Genomic DNA, 19,340 nt, shown 5'->3' on the forward strand with positions numbered 1-19,340 from the left:
TCACACACACACACGTTAAGAGTTAGTCAAACACACACATATTACAGTCCAAAACACACACACGCATTACAGTCACACACGTTAGTCAAATACACACACACGCAAGTTACAATCAAACACACACACACAGGTTAGAGTCAGCCAAACACCTGGTCTGGAAACACACACACACACACACACACACACACACACACACACACACACACACACACACACACACAGTGCCCCGTTCAAGGACTCCAGCATAACGTTATATTCATGAGGGAACACAAAGCTGTAGGGAGAAACATCAGTTTTCATGATTAACTCCCAAAAATGATTTGAGGCTATGCATAATATAATGATATACAAATGATTGTATATTGATTATATACATGTGATGTTTGGCACGTCAACTATAACCTCACATGGAGTACTTAAGTTATAGTAAGCTGCCATGGTGATCCTGGTGGGAGCGTATCGGGAGGTGATCCACCTGCTGCCTTCCATAGAGGCGCTCACCTTTGATGTAGCCCTTATCCCGGACGGACTGTAGCGTGGGCCGACGCGTCAGGAACTTCTTGAGCTTGTGCCGGGTCTTCTTGTTGTCCCGGTCTTCCACGCTGGCCGAGTACTTGACCCCTGAGGGGGGGGGGGCGAGAAGGACATAAATACCCTCGCCACTGGGCGATTGAGAGGATGGTCGTAACAAAAAAAAAAAAAGTTTAAACTCTATTTATATTTTCCATACAATGCATCCGGAACGACAGGAAACTCTTATTCATTTATAGAAAAAGTTTTTCCTTTATCGTAACTTCCTTTTTTATATTTCAAATCTGTATACATGCCACCCAGCATTTTTTTTTTTTTGTCATCATTAAGCCGGGCTAACTAGCTCATTTGCCGTGTGAGCTGTGTGGTTGTGTGTAGTGAGGACTAGGGGCATTTAACCAAAGGGACATTTTCTTTGCATGTTCCGTGAGTGTATTCCTTATGGCAGACAGTCTCACCCTTCTTTGAGTGGGTTAGGGCTAGGGTTAGGGCTAGGGTTAGGGCTAGGGTTAGGGTTAGGGCTAGGGTTAGGGTTAGGGCTAGGGTTAGGGTTAGGGCAGACAGCCTCACCCTTCTTTGAGTCCCGGTGCTCCTTCTCCTTGTCCTGTTTCTCCGTCCCGGGAGACTCCGGCATGTCCTCCTCGATGGCCTCGTCAGACTCCCAGGCCTGTAGGCGGACGCAGAGACATCACACACACACACACACACACACACACACACACACACACACACACACACACACACACACACACACACACACACACACACACACACACACACACACACACACACACACACACACGGCGTTAAACACACTGGGAGACACTGGGACACACTGAATGGGCGGGGGCCAGGGTTGTCTGTTGTGCGTGGGTTCCTCACATGGGTGCAGATGGTTTCCTGCAGGGTCTGTAACCAGTCGTTGATGACCGTCTCGTTATCCGACTGGATCAGCAGCTCTGTGGCCTGACGGGTCTTCAACTGGGAGACGGACAGACAGACACACAGCCCTGTTATAGCTGAGGTGAAGTGGACAGACAGACACAGAGCCCTGTTATAGCTGAGGTGAAGTGGACAGACAGACAGACACACAGCCCTGTTATAGCTGAGGTGAAGTGGACAGACGGACACACAGACCTGTTATAGCTGAGGTGAAGTGGACAGACAGACACACAGACCTGTTATAGCTGAGGTGAAGTGGACAGACAGACACACAGCCCTGTTATAGCTGAGGTGAAGTGGACAGACAGACACACAGCCCTGTTATAGCTGAGTCGAAGTGGACAGACAGACACACAGACCTGTTATAGCTGTGTAGAAGTGTAGATAAACCCAGATAAATCAACGTTATAAGACAATACCGTTCTTCTTGGGGAACAAACCGAGTGTCTCCTGGCTTCACGAAAACATACGGACCCGAAATAATTTGGCGAAATCCCTGAGAGTACTTCTGGTGAATGTGCTCACAGCACTTTGGCCTTTGGGATCAGACATTTTGTAAAGTGCTTGTATGGCGAGGTTAGGTATCGTTATGTTGTCCACAAACCTGGCATCCTACTGACCCATCGTACAAGGGAGTCGTTTGGACCATAACCCTGTTAACAGAGGTATTAGGGAAGCCAGGGGAGACGCTAACGATGTTTTAATCACACAGACCGCTTTTGTCCTTAATGAAAACAAGGTGCTCAGGAATTGTATGCTTTCAATTTCCATCAATAGAGATTCAGGAGAACCTTTGAAGTGTGCCGTGGTAGGAATGGGTGGTAGCCTGGCTACTGCCAGACCAAGCTCCATCGTAGATTACACGTTGGTCTGGGGAGGCTGCTGTCATTTCCTTCAGCACAAGAGGCGTGATCAACGGGCCTCGTTCAACTGACTCTGTACGCGATTGGCTGCTTGCCGTCGCTTCCCTGTCGTCATTGTGTTAAACCAGCCAATAGCGCGCCAATGGGGAAAAGCCAGCTCGGCGATTGGCTCCCGCAAAAACGTATCGGAAGCAGAAAGAAACGTATTGATCCTCTCCAGACCCTTCTGCAGGGCGGACTCAAATCGCCGGCAGAAGGGGCGGGGGGCTCGCGGTCTAGGTAATGGATGATTTAAGGTGATCACCAACGAGGGTCTGCGCTGTATGACCCGACATCACCCCCAGGCCGCTGAAGCCCACCTCCAGGACGTTCTTCTTGCTGGACTTGTCCTTGGAGGCCCAGTCCACCGCGCCTCCCCGGAGGTCCACCGTGAACTCTGGCTTGGACTGGCCCGATCCAAACTGGAGACGACGCGCGCACGCACACGCACACACACACACACACACACACACACACACACACACACACACACACACACACACACACACACACACACACGCTTTTATTTGGATCCGAATTCAGAAAGAAGGGGAACAAGATCCAAACATTTTGGGAACAAAGATTGATAATGTAACAGGTTCAAGCTTACACGCTTTCACAATACCTACATGATAAGTTAAGATATTACACCGAACACTTATGGATAAACAACATCTTTGTGTCCAGATTTACAAAGTACATATGGTGGCTGAAACAGAGCAAAACTTTTTCAATCTTTTGGTTTCTTTCTTATGTAACCCACCCCCAACCGCAGTCCTCTAACTACATTTTTGTGGATATGACCTAAGTCACACACACACACACACACACACACACACACACACACACACACACACACACACACACACACACACACACACACACACACACACACACACACACACACACACACACGTACCTTGTAGATGTGCCATGTCTTTTCAAAAATATACAACTCCACTATGCCAGAATATTAATTGCTATACGTTTTCTGTTATGTTGTTTGTTTAACACGGCCATTCGAAGGAATCCTCAAATGTCCGACGTGACTGAACATACGTAGACATTTGGAATCGACCATTTTATGAAACCATTCTTAATATGTTATTTAATAAAAAATAGAAAGATACAGAGGCAAGTCTGACTGCATTTGTGCAAAACCTAGGACCAACAAAAAAGTGTCACTCACCCAGCTGGTCCCGCCCCCTTGGCCCTTGGCGAATAGCAGCATGGATCCCCGGAGAACGGTCCAGGAAGAGGTCCAGTTCTTCCTGTTCCGCAAAAAATTATAGCAGACAATAAGACAAAATGGAAGATAATATTTACTGCATATTACGTTCCCTCGGAAGATGCATCGGCCGTTCAGCGTGTGATCCAGTATCCCCCATAGCAAATCACGTTTAAATACAATTAAACAAAAACACAATTAAATATAACCTAACTACCAGTTAATGAACACAATACAATTATAAGGTGGAAGTCTATCTTAATAATCCCAGATACGGAAACTGGGGTACGTATAAAATTGTTAAAGATAAGAAAAACGTTTTTTTGACAAACAGACATTCGGACTCACCTGACTTTCTTGCCATGCTCTGTGATCTTGGTCACGGTCAGCAATCCACACTTCTCAGAGGGCTGTGGATTGAAACAAACATTGGTTTCTTACCGAAGTGACGGAAGGTAGTGCAGAGCCAAGAGAAGCCCACACAGACCACCTCTTAAATAGCAAAATCCCAAACAGAACACTCGGTTGAGAGGAAGGACAGCCGTCAAGAATGATCACACACACCGTCCTGAAGTGAAAACATCAGAAAGGTAAGACACCTAATAGTAGCACCTTCACCAAACTCTGAGCCACCGAAAAAAGATGCAGAAGTCCAAAGAACACTGGCTGGCAGCTTTTAGGGCTTTGAAACAAACCCACCACCAGTATGCAGACACATGGAAGGAAACTTGAATTGATGAAGAAAGGAAATCACGAATCACAATACCCTGACCTTCGTGGTTTTTTTTGTTTTTTATCGTCACCTCACACATAAGCGATGACATCATAGTGCTGATTAGCAAACACAACCAGAGGAGCCATTTATGTCATCGTCCTCGGTGAACGCTGGCCGCCCATAACTAGAGAAGTTTGTCTGGGTTTGCTGCCATCTCAATAGGTTAAAAACAGGGCGAGCACCACATGGTTCTGTGATGCAAGCATCTACGTAAAACCCCAGCTTGGCTTACATCAAATATGGCCACAATGAGCCTACAGTGGAAAGGCTATACTGGTGAATAATGCAGTATACAAGGGGCCTACCAATTGAGCAAAAGCAAATCGAAAGTCAATCATTTGTAAAATGATTAATTTGTAACATTAGAATACATTTCTTATCTTGGATTGTCTTCACTATCTAAATGGCAGTCAAACTTATAAAAGTATTGCTTGTATTGTGAAACAAGATTGCTTGTTTGTTTGTATGCGTGTTCAATCCACACTTTAAAGGAGACATATCATACCATCAGGTGGGAGTGTGATTAGCCTTACAAGCCGTTTTGAAAATCTGCCCCTTCGGACATCACTAGTGGGCGTGTCCAGCACAAATCTAGGTGGACACGCCCACTAGTGATGTCATAAGGGGCAGATTTTCCAAAAACGGCTTGTAAGGCTAATCACACTCACACCTGGTGGCATAATATGTATGCCTAATATGTATGCCTTTAAGATATTAAAGTGAGGTCCCCTCGAAAACGAGACGATTCATCTCAAGGGGTTTCCTCTGAAGAAAATTGAAATTGAAATTCCAGGTCCATCCCAGGTCCTGGAACACAGAGCAGAGAGCAGAGCGGGGCAGACCAGCAGAGCGACCAGGGAGTGGGGGTACTGACGGAGGCGGGGGCCTTGGGTGACGAGGGGTCGGAGTCGGAGTCGGGCGAGGGCGGCTTGAGGCCCGGAGGCGCGTCCTGGTGATGGAGACACACAACGCTGTCACGGCAACCACAGGGGCGCGGCAGGGGAGGGGTCGTCATGGGGACCACGCCAACCAACATGCTAACGGACAAGCTAATGTACACGGTGGTGGTGGTGGTGAGTGCGTGAGGTCCCCCCCTTCACTGCAAAGCGTCTTTAAGTGTATAGAATATATAGCGCTATATCAATCAATCAATTATTATAATTATTATTAACATGTTTGACAGGTGAATTGACCGGATTGTCAGTGAATCTCACGGACACCGGTGTTATAAAATCAACGAAATGACGGGGTGAGAATCAACGTGAGGCGAGTGGGTCGGCAACAGATTCAATCTTGCGTTGTTGGAGTCCGTATCTCAGGGGAACAAGCGTGATTACTATTTCCAATCAAGCGGGATCATTGCCGGTGTGGACTGGCCTTCGGATGCATCTGATTGATAATCGTGATTGTTTGTTTAAACACTTCTGGTGAAATCATAGAAATCATTGCCATCGAATCACTCGATGAGGCTTGAGGGTTATTGCCGGGGGTCGCTTTGGGTCATTGGGACAATCGGTCCATTTCAAGGTGATTGGGTTGGATGAGTTTGCGTTGTGCAGGGTGCCGATCGGTCCTTTGATGGAGGACAGGCCACTGACTTGGTGTTTGTATGGGTGGGGGCGGGCAGATCCACCGCGGAGGTTTCTCTTTTTGATGATGCGCTGCAACACAACCACATTATTCCACCACTGTCCCTCCCTTCATCGCTTCAGTAGAACCCATTCACACCGACAGACGGCCCTGGTGCACTTCATGAACACACAAGGCCCTGTTGGTGGAGCAGATCTGTGAGTCACACTGCCCTACAAACCAAGGGAAACACTTCTTGCTACAACTACCGTGATGCAGTCACTGTAAACCCATCGGTGTGTCAAATCTAGATCTCTGTCACGAAGCCATCCGCTTCCTCCTGCAACACATTTACATCCATCGACTCTCATACTGTGTACAAAGTTGTCATGTCGAATTAAATCGTTGGCGAACAGATCCGAACGAATCCCAATCCAGGACGTGGATTCGGATTACTACGGTATGATTGGATGTTCATTTATCATAAATATTTCAGTACGGTAACAGTTGAATTTGTGGATACATTATGTTCTTGTGTTTTGTGTATCACAGCAGTTCTCTTTTATAGCTCAATGTTTGGACTTGACATTCACACTTTTGGCATGTTGCGTATCAGACAATTACTTAATGGAGGGATAAAATATGACATCTGTGCTATTGCCACTTATTATAGGGGCGGCAATTAAAAGGGCGGCAATGTATTCTAGTGTATGTAAAAGATAACGAGGGAATCATGGAAATGCATTATCATAATAGCCATGATTTACTTTGAGTATACTTTGGTTCGGTGTGTGTGTGTGTGTGTGTCTGTGTGTCTGTGTGTCTGTGTGTGTGTGTGTGTGTCAGTCAGACCTTGTCACTGGGCTCCAGGAAGGTGGTGCTGTGTCTCCACTTGGTCAACACGATGGGGTCCGCGTGCTTCCTGTCCAGGCTGCGGCTCTTCAGCGAGTCCCCCGCCAGCTGGGGGGGGGGGCAGGGGGCATACAGTTATGGCTCCACGTCGACGCAACGCAACGACCACGCAGACGCTTCGAAGCAGTCGGGGAACCTTGATGGTTCTGCGTCGGGTTTCAGTGAGCGGACCAATCACAGCCCTCGCTCCTGCGTCGCCTCGACGGAAGGTCACCATTTTTTGGTAGGCGCACGTCAGACCCTTCCGGTGGACGCAAGGAGGGTCCGCAAGGACGTAAGGGGTCCGTCACCCCCTTGCGTTGCGTCGATGTGGAACCATAACTAAGCCTTCAGATGGGGGTTAAAAACATAGGAAGGGGATGGGGTTGGGCCTGCCTCCGATAACGCACTGGATGTCCTGCACTCGTCCTCCAGTCTTTATCATCCAGTGGGGCGGGCACGACTGTGTCTGTGCTCGCGTCGTCGGGTCTGAGAGTGTGCTCACAGAGCAGTGTGGTGCAGGCGTATTTAGGGCTAACAGCGAGCAGAATTATGATTAGCAGGAAACAAATCTGGAATTGCAGGTTGGCGTCCCCTGGTGATTATGGGTAAAGCGTGCAGCAAATACATTTTAAAGTTATAGTCATTCGGTTTAGACTTTTAGGCTAGAGTGCTAGACTTGTTTTCATAATGTGAATCGTACACGTGCGGACCAAACGCCAACCTGTTACGTAACATTACCGTAGGGTATGCAACGCTACAGATAATGTGAACGGCAAGTAGAATCACAGGGGTCTGGTTCAACATTGATTCATTTTTGGCCTGCTAAAGACGTGCGCCCTCGGACGAAGGTCGTAACGTTAGGGATTTCAGTCTGCGCGTGAACCCTGCACTACCATTACAAAAAAAACAAGTCTAGCTGTCGGGTCAAAAAGTCTAAACGCCTCAAAGAATGAGGCAAATAGGCTGATTATCTGCCTTTCCCCACACAATAATTAATAGGTAGTGCGAAACTCCCCGTTGGACTTTAAACCGACTATAACGAGTCAAAGCAGAAGAAAGGAGGAGGAAGCATGAGACGGTAGGGGTCGTTAGGGGACCAACCTTAGGGAGCTCCCACTGCGACCTGGATCCGTCGGCGCTGTAGTAGTAGGGCCTGCCTTGCTCATCAACATGCTTTATCCACTACACACACACACACACACACACACACACACACACACACACACACACACACACACACACACACACACACACACACACACACACACACACACACACACACACACACACACACACACAGGGTTTAAGCCTTTAACTGTCACTGATCGACCCAGCCTAAATCGTCCATGGTGAGACCTCCAGCCCTCAAACGTCAAACGGACCAGACGTGACCAAAGCCGCCTCGAGGTCTCGGAGGTCTCGGTATGGGGGGGCTATCGAGGGGTTTGGGGCGGATCTAAGGAGAGCTTGTGAGCTGAAGATCTGGCCACACAGACTCTCAACCCAGAGCAGAACACCAATCACATCAGAGCAATCAAACCAAGACAGAGAGGACGACGGAGAGAGAGAGACAGAGGGGTAGGGAGGGAGAGCTGGGCCATGAACCAATTTTTTTTTATCGTAATTCGAATGAATGGTTTAGGACGATTTTTTTTTTAAGAAAATGTATTCATAAAAAAAATTAAATACATCACTTTTCTTTTATTTTTTCTTTAAAAGGTATTATCAACATGGCAGCATGCGCCGGAAAAAGTGTGTGTGTGTAGAGTTTGCTTAAAGTCTGTGGCAACCATAAGCAGAAGCACAACACATGTGTGTTATTTATTTAGCTTTTGGTCGATCATTGTTAGAATCCAAACTTAAAAAATATACATATTTCTCGCTTATGCAAAGTAATTGCTTAAAATCGTTAATCAGGTTTGGTTTGAAAAATCCAGAGATTTTATTCCAGGCCGAATGGCCCAGCCCTGGGGGGAGGGGGAGGGGGAGCAGGGGGGGTACCTTCTCGTTGTTATAGTCGCTGACATACAGCGTCTGGCCCTGCGCGTCCATCTCCTCTGACCAACCACAGGCCGGCGAGCCGTACAGGCTGTCTGATTGGCTAGAGTAGGCGCTGAGGCTGGCGTCCTCGGAGGACGGCGGCGGCAGACGGCCGATGGAGAGACAGAGCATGGGCAGGAAGGACGGCGAGAGAGAGAGGGGCGTGGGCTACAGTTAGAGAGAGAGAGAGAGAATGAGAGAGAGAGAGAGAATGAGAGAGAGAGAGAGAGAGAGAGAGAGAGAGAGAGAGAGAGAGAGAGAGAGAGAGAGAGAGAGAGAGAGAGAGAGAGAGAGAGAGAGAGAGAGAGAGAGAGAGAGAAAAAATGAGAGGAAAATTGAAAACAAGAGAAAGAATGAGAGAGAGATAATGAGTTAGTGAGTGAGTGAGCGAGCGAGTGAGTGAGTGAGTGAGTAAGAATGAGAGAGTGAGAAAGAATGAGAGAGAGAGAGAAAGAATGAGAGAGAGAGAGAAAGAATGAGAGAGAGAAAGAAAGAATGAGAGAGAGAAAGAGTGAGTGAGTGAGTGAGTGAGTGAGTGAGTGAGTGAGTGAGTGAGTGAGTGAGTGAGCCAAAGAGAAAGAATGAGAGAAAGAGAGAGAGCGAGGGAGAGAGACAGAAACAGGACATCGTGTACAACAGATGTAGATAAAGGAGACGAAAACTTGATTATATTTCCCCCCCCGAGAGTGACAGAGAAACAGAGGTCTAATCCCAGAACCGAACCAGAGACAGAAAAGCACACTACAGAGGGCCTAATAGATCACTATCCACTACACAGAGGGCAGTTCATCCATTTGGTCAGTAGATGGCAGTGTGTTGTCGCTTCTCATCATTCTAAGAAGGAGGTGTAGTCAAAGAGTGATGCTGTGATTTAAAGGGTAGGACTTCTAGGCAGGTTGTAAGGCTGAGTGTTGATGTAGGATAAAAGGGTCGAACCCCTTCCCAGGTGTATAATATAGTGTCCTTTGATTTTGATTGATAAAGTTTTAAAAATGACCAACCGCCATGGTGCATCAGGCGGATCCAGGTAAACTGATGTGATGATTAATATATCACCTTCTGTCAGTTCGTTCAAAGTGTCCTTTGTCACTTTTAAAACTTGCCAACCAGACTAGGACCGAATCCCCAAACACTAACGCCGACCCCCAGGGACCGCACGGTCACGCTGGGCTCCTCAGCTGGGGGGCGAGTCGCCCCGTACCTCGGTGTGGCCGTCGCCCGTGCCCTGGCCGTCGGCCCCGGTGCTCTCGGGGGCGTCGCGGGCCCGGGGGGGTTTCCAGGTCCTCTCCTGGGTGGAGCGGTTGTAGTAGAAGTGGCGCCCGCTGTGGTCGCGGTAGGTGTCCCAGTCGCCCAGCGTGTGCAGCGGGAAGCCGGAGGGCAGCTCGGGCAGCTGGCCCTGGGTGATCTTCAGGTCCCGGAGGTTAGAGTAGACGGGGGAGTCCGGCCGGGCCTGGTGGGAGGAGCTCGTCTGATGGAGGAGAGAGAGGGGAGGGGGGGGGTGCGTTAGCAATGGGAGGGTCTCACCGCCTACATAATGCCCTTTGACCTCGTTTATGACCCGGCTCCCCCCCTGTAGCTGTAACACCAGAGGAAGTGTTGGCTAGGGAAGAGGCGATGGAGAAGATGGTGAAGAGAGGCTCTGATTGGTTAAAAAAGAGCCGGGAGATGTCCAATTGGCTCGTAGGACTCACGGAGGACTTCCATGACCAAAACCGGAGGGATGGCTATGCCATTTCTCATAGATACACTCAGGCCTAAAAAAAAAAAAAGTTTGGTTCCTGTTGGTTGTCAGTTGAGGTCATGGGTAGGTAGGGAATTTATTTTATTTTTTTATATTATTTTTTCCAGCGGCAGCGAATGATAGGTAGGTTGTTTTCATTTAAAAACGAGAAAATTCGCTCATCCTTGTACAGAATGAAGAGGTGCTGTACCAAAACGTAATTATAGAGGTGCTGTACCAAAACGTAATTACATAAAAAAAATAAAAAAAATTTTTTTTTATAAAACTCATAAAATAATTTGGGTCGCACATAAATTGACAGGGTCGGTCGGAAACCGGAACCAAACAAACATTTTTTTTAGGCCTCAGATAATAACTGTTAAATCCTACTTATCGCACCTTTAAGATGAAATAAGTTAAGTTAAGTTATTTTTCAAACTGCTCCTGGGGCCCCAGCCTATATTAACTCGGCTCAAAGTGGATTCAACATGGTTATGTAACCAGGGCGGGAACACGAAACAAATAACAAACTTCCTGGACAGTGGACGATCAACTCAGGGACAGAACCATGAGCTCAATGTAAAACACACCACACAGCAAACGCACACAAACACATGGACAAAAAAATATTGCCAACCCTAACAAAACATACCAAATACCGCAGGGATAGGAATTTATTTAATAATTGACTCCATCTCCAGCCCGGTGAATTCCGATGCTGAATAATGACAAAAATCCAACAATCTGTCATCTTTTTTTACGTTGCAAGCAATTTCACAGAAACAGAAGGATGTTAGACAACCCCTGATTTGAATGACGAACCAGCTGACTCAATCTCTTCCACCTGCCATCTGCATTCTTTATTGAAGCGCAAAAAAAAAAGAGAACCACACAGATTCAGATACCCGGAACTGAAAACGCTGGCATTGGTGGGAACCTGAAGTCAAACACATCACTGAGCGTCACGTTTCAACCGTTTCTTTAGACACCGCGGCATCAGATAGGAAGACGAGGGGTCAACGAGGGAAGAGAGGAGAGCGAGGAGGAAGTGAAAGCTCGCAACGGACACGGAGTCCTGTACGGCGGGAGGCGACGGCGTTACGTAACGCGACTTCAACACGAGGGCGTCTGGCGCCGGTAGGAGACACACACGTAAGAACAGCGCCAACAACTCGCCAACAATTGCAGAGTTTTTCCATGGAAATCAATACAATTGAGTTGGTGGATTCCGAGTTTCCCATATGGGATAAAACAATATTACCTAAATGTTGTTTTACTCAGGTAAACATATAAACTAAAACGGTACAAGTTCAGTACGGGTTGGACTTTAAAATCCAGTGTTGGAACCATTTCTGACAAAGACTTTTACTCTCCTTTGTTAAATTCTCCCTGATACACTGCAGAGTGAGTCAGTGTGACGTCAAGACTGGGTCACGACGTTTAATTCATTTAATTCATTTACATATCAACTGATCAGCTTGGAAAACAGTAGAGGGAATGACATCAGGCTGGAGATAACACAGAGAGGCTGAGACTTAGAGCTAGAGGGATCCAGTGAGGATTAGAGAGGGACAAGCTAAACAGTCTTACGAGTTACTGATGTGAACAGGTACCAACTCAATGAACTGAACCTAATAGGATGCCAGCAGGTTTCTGAAAACAAGAAGCCACTTCAGAGCAGCGGTTTCTGAGGCTCTGAGCACATGCATGTGGGAACCAATCAGAGCTCCACCAGTCTGTGGTGACACCGTCTGTTGTCCCCCAAACCAGACCACCGTCTGTGTGTGTGGTTTGGTGAAGCACCAGGTAAGGGTACTTCAAACCATCACAATGGCAGTACCCTGGGTGGTGTGAAAACCACCGGCACGTGAACTGGATCCCTCTCTTCTTCTACTACTGCTGCTGCTGGGTTAGGGGCGTAAGTACAGGCCTCCACTGACGTGGATCATGGCGTCTCAAGTGCTACTGCTTAACGCATGCACGCACTCACGCACGGTCACACAAACACGTGCACTTGATAGATCCTTAGAGCTACCTCAGTGTGGTCGGGAGGCCGTGGTCTGATTGTAAGTGCTTGTGCCTCACAAAGAGGGGAGTCCATGCAGACGGTTGATCCTAGCAGGCTAACCGCGACACCTGACAGAAAAGGACCAGGGTGTACTGCTTTCCTATTGGCTCGAGGTCAACTATCTCTCTTTGCAACAGGGACATTAACAACAGCACGGGTGTTGTTGACACAGCTATCAACTATATATAGCCTATGACTTGTACTAGTAATACTACAACCTATAATCATGAAGAATAAATCATCAACCAAAGTTAATCAACGACGCACTATGAATTAACAATGTTGCCGCGTGTGTGTAACATAACCGCATTGAAGTAATATGACGGACGGCACCAAAATTAAGTTATTTAATGCGGACACGGTGAGAAAGGCTGGGTTGCCAGATTAGCCTCATTTGCAATGCGTGAGGTGTAGCGTTGGCAGGAGGAGTGTTGGAGACATCTGGGGGCCGTGGCAGAACAGCCTGCCCGTCAGACTGTCGTCCGTGTGGCGGTCACGCTGCTGCAACATAAAGCTTGACCCCTCCCACCTCATTAAGCCTGATCATCTGATATACAGATAGTGCCATCGCGAGTACTCAGAGTGCTATTTTGTGTTAGCCTGTGTGGTATCCCGTAGGCGTCTTTTGTACTAATTAAAGTTCGAACAGAAGGGCGCAGTTTCAACGTGTGCAGAGCCGACAGGAAGCAGGAAGGCAGTTGCTTACCCCCCCCCCCCCCCGCCCCACACACACACACACACACACCAACCGCCTTACACTGTTGCCATACCAACGGTGGTGCAGGAAACAAACAGTGAGTGGTCATCCACCCCCCCCCCCCCCTCCCCGCTTCCGCCCTGCGGCTGCTGATCATATGGAGGCGGCGTGTCATGGTACCGTGCCGGTCCAGAGCTACCCGAGGACAACAGAGTGACGAGGGGCTGGGCCGGTGAGGATGGGCGAGGGGGTGACGGTATCGTGTGTATCGTTACTCCGGCTGAATCACTGCAGCACAACACTGTGAGTCTAAACGACCGCTCTGCGGAGGCAGGGAACGGAGTGGAGGGAGGGAGGGAGGGAGAGAGAGAGAGAGCGGGTGAGAGAGAGAGAGGGTGAGAGAGAGAGATAGAGACAGAGACAGAGACAGAGACAGAGAGAGAGACAGAGACAGAGACAGAGACAGAGACAGAGACAGAGAGAGGGAGAGGGAGAGGGAGAGGGAGCGAGGCAGAGAGAGAGGGAGAGAGAGATAGAGACAGAGAGAGAGAGAGAGGGTGAGAGAGAGAGAGAGAGAGAGGGTGAGAGAGAGAGGGTGAGAGAGAGAGGGCGAGAGAGAGCGAGAGAGAGAGGGCGAGAGGGTGAGAGAGCGAGAGAGAGAGGGTGAGAGAGAGGGCGAGAGGGTTAGAGGGAGAGAGAGAGAATAAAAACGAGAAAGGAAAGGAAGGAAGAGAAAGAAAAGAGCGAGGGCGGACAAAGGCGGAAGAAAAAAAACTAGCGAGGAGGACACAGCCAGAGAAACAAAGAGAAGAGAGAATGGAAGCAGGAAAAGAAAGAAGGCATTTATTTTGAGGAGGGTGCGGTGGAGCGAAAGTGCCGCAAGAGCAAACTACGCCTGAGTCACACTCAGAACACTGGCACGTGAGGGAAGCAATAACCCGAAATCTGGAGGATGTATGGACGTGTTCCTACGCTCTACGTTTAAACATGGTCACACTATGAAACAGGGGATCTGGCTCTTCCAACTGCAGCTGTGCATGCTGGCTAGGCTGCCCTTCAACACACAGTCTAACCGTCCCGAGGAGAGCGAGAGGAGAGGACGGGACACTGCGTCAGTGTCCCGTCCACCACCACACGGTCTTCCACCTTTATTTTGGGATACTTTTTGGGGTTGCACAGATGTGTTGGAAATGAGGCAGCCACTGCACCTTGGATGGCAGGTCTCCAATAGATAGAGGGCGCCCTCACACAAGAGAGAGAGCGAGAGCGAGAGAGAGGGAGAGAGAGAGAGAGACCTTCTGTATAGCCACCCCCCCCGTTCTTCCTGCATTCCTGTGAGGAACGAGCTCTACCGCATAGTAAACGTACAAAAAAACGTTCATGCAAATACACACAGACACCTGGAGGACTTCAGGGCAGTGGTGCCACACGCACACACACACACACACACACACACACACACACACACACACACACACACACACACACACACACACACACACACACACACACACACACACACACACACACACACACACACACACACACAAAAGAAACCCCAACGTTTCTTCACCTCATGTACCCAGAATGCAATGAACCAAGGTGTTCCTTCGACCCACCCCCAACCACCTCCACCGCCACCCACCCAACAAAGTCTCGGGACATGAGAGTCTGTAGGGTTGGGCTTGGTTCAGCTTTAATGCAGACAGACAGACCTGCGCCTTGCCACATGACGCCACTCCTTAGGAAGCAACACACTCAGAATACGAGCAGCATAGTTAGCAGCCACGGCCAAAAGTTCCCAACACGTCGACCCTGCGGCGATCACGGCGGATATGCAACGGCATAGATTTGGAAAGATACAATTCACCAAGGGAACGTATTTTGAAAGCTGACGATGAGCAAGATCGGATATGGTGGATTGAGTCATCTAAAAACGATGCCAGTTTTGAATAACAGGGGGGGGGGGGGGGACTTTAACTCGTGACGTTTCTATGCACCAAAATCCCTTCCTGAGGACACACCACGGTGCAGTTCAACTTTGTGTGGGTCAGCCAGTGGGCCGATTCTAACGTGGACGTGGGTGCACCGCTGACCTCCTCCAGGAGGGGCCGCCAGAGCCACGAAACAAGAAGAGAGGTTTTACTGTGGGAGGAGGTGGAACACCGGAGTTCAAATCTCAAATCTCATCAGTAATAGTCAACTGAACACATCCAACTATTGAAAAATGCTTGAGAATTGTGATCTTGTTTTCCGACATTTGTCGCATCATAGTGAACTTGAGCTTCAAGCCGACACACACAAGTAGCAGGTCTTAAACAGACAACATTTTCTCACTAAATTTGTTCTTATGTCCTTTTCAGTCCCACGCCACAGCAAGTCAAGATGAATTACAGACATACGCCACAGCAAGTCAAGACATAACGATACCCGTCTCCCAGGAGAACAGCCCTAACCAGAGGTCTTCTGATTCAGTCTGCTCTGACACAATCACCGTGATACGAGTCAGGAAGGTAGGAGTCACCGTATCATAACCCAAATATATACACCCAAAACAACAACGCATAAATCCATGTGACCAAAAACTAGACATCTTTCAAATGTGGCCCCCGCCTTTCAGTCATTATACACCACCCCTCGGTCATTACAAGATCCCTGCTATGTTAAGTGAGGGGAGGGGATAATGATGGGAAAAACATCTGTGAATACACTTCAGTAAGCATGTCCTCTGGAGGACTTCATGAAGATCAGGACAGATTGACACAATGAACACACACGGCAGTTCAATCGAGCGTCGTTTGAGTCCAGGCGGGCCACGGAGTCGACTGAAGTCAGCTGTTGACTCAGCTGATTGATTATAACCTCGTCATTCAACACTCACATCAGCCAATTAGCCTCAATACGTACAGCGACCGATTACCAACGAGAGGTTGGCGCAGCTGACTCTCAAAGCAAATCACACTCGAAGCATAACACATGAAACTGCGTGCTTATGGCCCAAGTCACCGGTCGACCGCCGTCACCCCTGTTCACCCTCAATTGGTTCTTCCCAGATCATTGCTGGATGACGTAAAGCCCTGTATGGCACCAGGCGGCCTCCGGGGCTGTTCCATCACCCTAGGGGGGGGGGGGGTTCTCACTGCCTCTCCTGCCAACTGTGGACATGGCTGATGGGGCCAGGCAGGGCTATGTCCCGAAACATAGGCGTGCCGCCAAACACAACGGTACTGCTCCAGTCTCTCATTATTGTATTCTTTGACGAATTGCTCCCGACTGAAATAGATTTAAACGGGGGCTTAAACTGTCTGAAATTCAAACACGTCTCTCAATGAGTGATGTTGGATACTTGGTCATAAGTTTGTCATATATTTCAATGTAATATTCTTCATGTCATGTTTAAAGTGTTGCTGGCATTTTGTGTGGGCGCGACGATGGTGTGACACCGTGTGAGTAAACGTCAGCCCCACTGTTCACTTTCAAGGGGTTGAATAGCATAACATCTCACAGCTTACCCAGCGTCGTTTTGTATGCTTGAGAAGTTGAATTATTTAAAGTCAATTTAATCGAATAAAGGACAATCTCTACTAGTTGGTATGCTACGCATGGACGCATTAAGAGAGCTATAATGTCTGACAATAATAAAACGTTGAAATATGACGATGTTTATACTTTAATGTGACACGGTAGCCAGAAGACGGCTTCACAGTGTAGAACTGAGTCACTAGTAGCAGGGTGTTCTCCTTCCTACCCAGCGTGCGGCTTGACGAGGAAAGAAAAGGCCCAGATCGGGTTTCCTGTGTTCAATGGGGCCACCAGGCTAGAAAGGAATTGACTTACCCATTGTCCCTCCACATGCAATCCTGGGTTTGCTAAGACTTAGACATGCTTGTGAAGTACTCGGTTAAAAACACATCTTGGGGACATGATGCATCGTAGGCAATAACCCGGCAGTCATTTTCAGTCATGCAATATGTACCATTAGCAGGAATGAATTAAACCGCTAAATGGTAAGTATGTCAGAGCTGTATCAAAGCAATTAAGCAAACTGTTCTTATTTCAACACACAAGTCTGTCCGATGTACTGCATCGGACAGCTGGGATCTGGAGATGGACTCTTCTGAATGTTCCTCTCTGCTGCCTAGCTTTCACAAACACACACACCAGCTACTGTGCCGCCTAACATTAAAGCTGTGTGTGTGTGTGTGTGTGTGTGTGTGTGTGTGTGTGTGTGTGTGTGTGTGTGTGTGTGTGTGTGTGTGTGTGTGTGTGTGTGTGTACAGCTGGCAGTGGAGCTATACTCTTGCGCCCTGGTGCCTCAGAGAAACTCCTTCTTTGTCGTGGCAACCTCCAAGTTCTCTGCCCAACGAGGAGCATGACCAGAGATGACTCACAGGTACCACATCTGCATGACTAATATCACATGTTATGTAAGCACACAATTAGCTTTGTAGCAGGTGACTTGAAAGATAATCTTGGCCTGGGGGGAGTATAACTTAAATGTAGCAGGTTATAAAGGTAGCGCGAGCAACCCTACAATCAAAGAAAGCAACACACAGTAAGCCATTAAGGTTTCAGTTTCTGATTATATAGTGTCGCTTGCCAGATAAGGGCCTTTAACTGCTAACCGACAAGTCAGTCAGCCAATCAGAAGGGTTCTGGTGATGCAACAGTGGGGTAGCAGTACTTGTAGCGTGAAGGTATTATGGCCCTGGAATCTGTTGAAGGATGTATGGACAAGCTCTTCACTGTGGTGTAAATATCCGGCCTTCTGCATAAACACTTAGCTAATCTTTTCACATTGGACGGGTTATCATGCATCTGTATCTTAATCCAGCGGCTTTAGATCAGATCCAAGCAAACTGAAGAGAATTAAGATCCCAAGAGGAGATATAGGTTTTCTGTGGCATCGCAGTAGCGCTTCTATAGAGTGCCACCCTACACATTCTCCTGTGGGTTTACAGCCCACTAATCTCAATCTGTTTGTGCGGATCAGCCACCTTGCATATAAATACAGTGCTTTATGGAAATCCCTAATATTCAATTGACCTACCATATTTATTTGATAGTCCCTTTATCCAGCAATGCTTTTGGTCTTCACTCAAATACCCATTGCGTTTATGCCGGGGATCGAACTGGCATATAGTAACTGGCATGTAGTCTAGTTTTGTTTGTCCGTGGAGAGTTGTATGGTTGCCATTAAGTGCATTTTCAATGGATTAGTTGGATCAAGTCAGAGAATTGTAACACAATTCACAATCTATGTTGTGATATAGATAGATAAATAATGCTAGGGTTGCAAGGGTTTCTTATATTTAACTATTAATCGCTAATTGCAGAGATATGCTCTGTTGCTTACTGTCTTACTGGTGATGTTTATTACTGGTGCTTCTATTTTATGTTTTATCACTGATCTTATATGATGGATGGTGACCTTGAGTGCCATGAAAGGCACCATTAAATAAAATGTGATATTATTATGCACAGTAAAGATTAGCTCTCCCCTTTGATACCGTATCAGAGAGTTGTAGAGAAGTTCAGCCGACCGGTTTGTTGAAATCTGGAGTATATTCTCGCCAGCCACAATACAGATACTGGCCATGGGAAAGCCAATGTAATTGGGCTTCAATACCGGACACGATTTCTCACAGCACAACCTATTTCCCAGTGCATTGCGCAGTCAAGGCCATTTCCATACAACCAAAGATGATTCTATGCAAACAAGAATCTGTGTGTTTTCATTAAGGCAATAGGGAAAAAACAATGTTGCAATTAAGGTCAATTAAGGACATTAAGGTTTGGCGACAATGCAGGAAAAGATACTAGAAATATACGGGCAGATGGCAAAGAGTGTGTGTGTGTGTGTGTGTGTGTGTGTGTGTGTGTGTGTGTGTGTGTGTGTGTGTGTCCATGGGGAGGACCCAGAGAACAGTGTGTGTCCCTGGGTGTGTTCTTGTCAACACACATTCGGGCTGTA

General features: G+C 47.7%; 1 protein-coding gene across 5 annotated transcripts in view; it reads right to left on the minus strand.

Moving 5' to 3' along the window:
* The window catches only part of LOC115548693 (rho GTPase-activating protein 12), a 42,319-nt gene that overhangs the window by 4,571 nt on the left and 18,408 nt on the right, over nt 1–19,340 (minus strand). For 2 of the 5 annotated variants that reach the window (XM_030363458.1, XM_030363462.1), the window contains 12 exons: nt 10,083–10,349; nt 8,843–9,049; nt 7,943–8,023; nt 6,800–6,907; nt 5,977–6,039; nt 5,253–5,327; nt 3,952–4,013; nt 3,565–3,646; nt 2,696–2,797; nt 1,414–1,512; nt 1,102–1,198; nt 502–621 (listed from right to left, as the gene is read on the minus strand). In XM_030363458.1, coding sequence (XP_030219318.1) covers nt 502–621; nt 1,102–1,198; nt 1,414–1,512; nt 2,696–2,797; nt 3,565–3,646; nt 3,952–4,013; nt 5,253–5,327; nt 5,977–6,039; nt 6,800–6,907; nt 7,943–8,023; nt 8,843–9,049; nt 10,083–10,349 — 1,363 coding nt within the window. The remainder of the gene's footprint in view (nt 1–501; nt 622–1,101; nt 1,199–1,413; nt 1,513–2,695; nt 2,798–3,564; nt 3,647–3,951; nt 4,014–5,252; nt 5,328–5,976; nt 6,040–6,799; nt 6,908–7,942; nt 8,024–8,842; nt 9,050–10,082; nt 10,350–19,340) is intronic. The other 3 variants (XM_030363459.1, XM_030363461.1, XM_030363460.1) reach the window with 3 other exon arrangements.

The sequence above is a fragment of the Gadus morhua genome, chromosome 8, assembly GCF_902167405.1.
Source record: "Gadus morhua chromosome 8, gadMor3.0, whole genome shotgun sequence".
NCBI classification, from domain to species: domain Eukaryota; kingdom Metazoa; phylum Chordata; class Actinopteri; order Gadiformes; family Gadidae; genus Gadus; species Gadus morhua.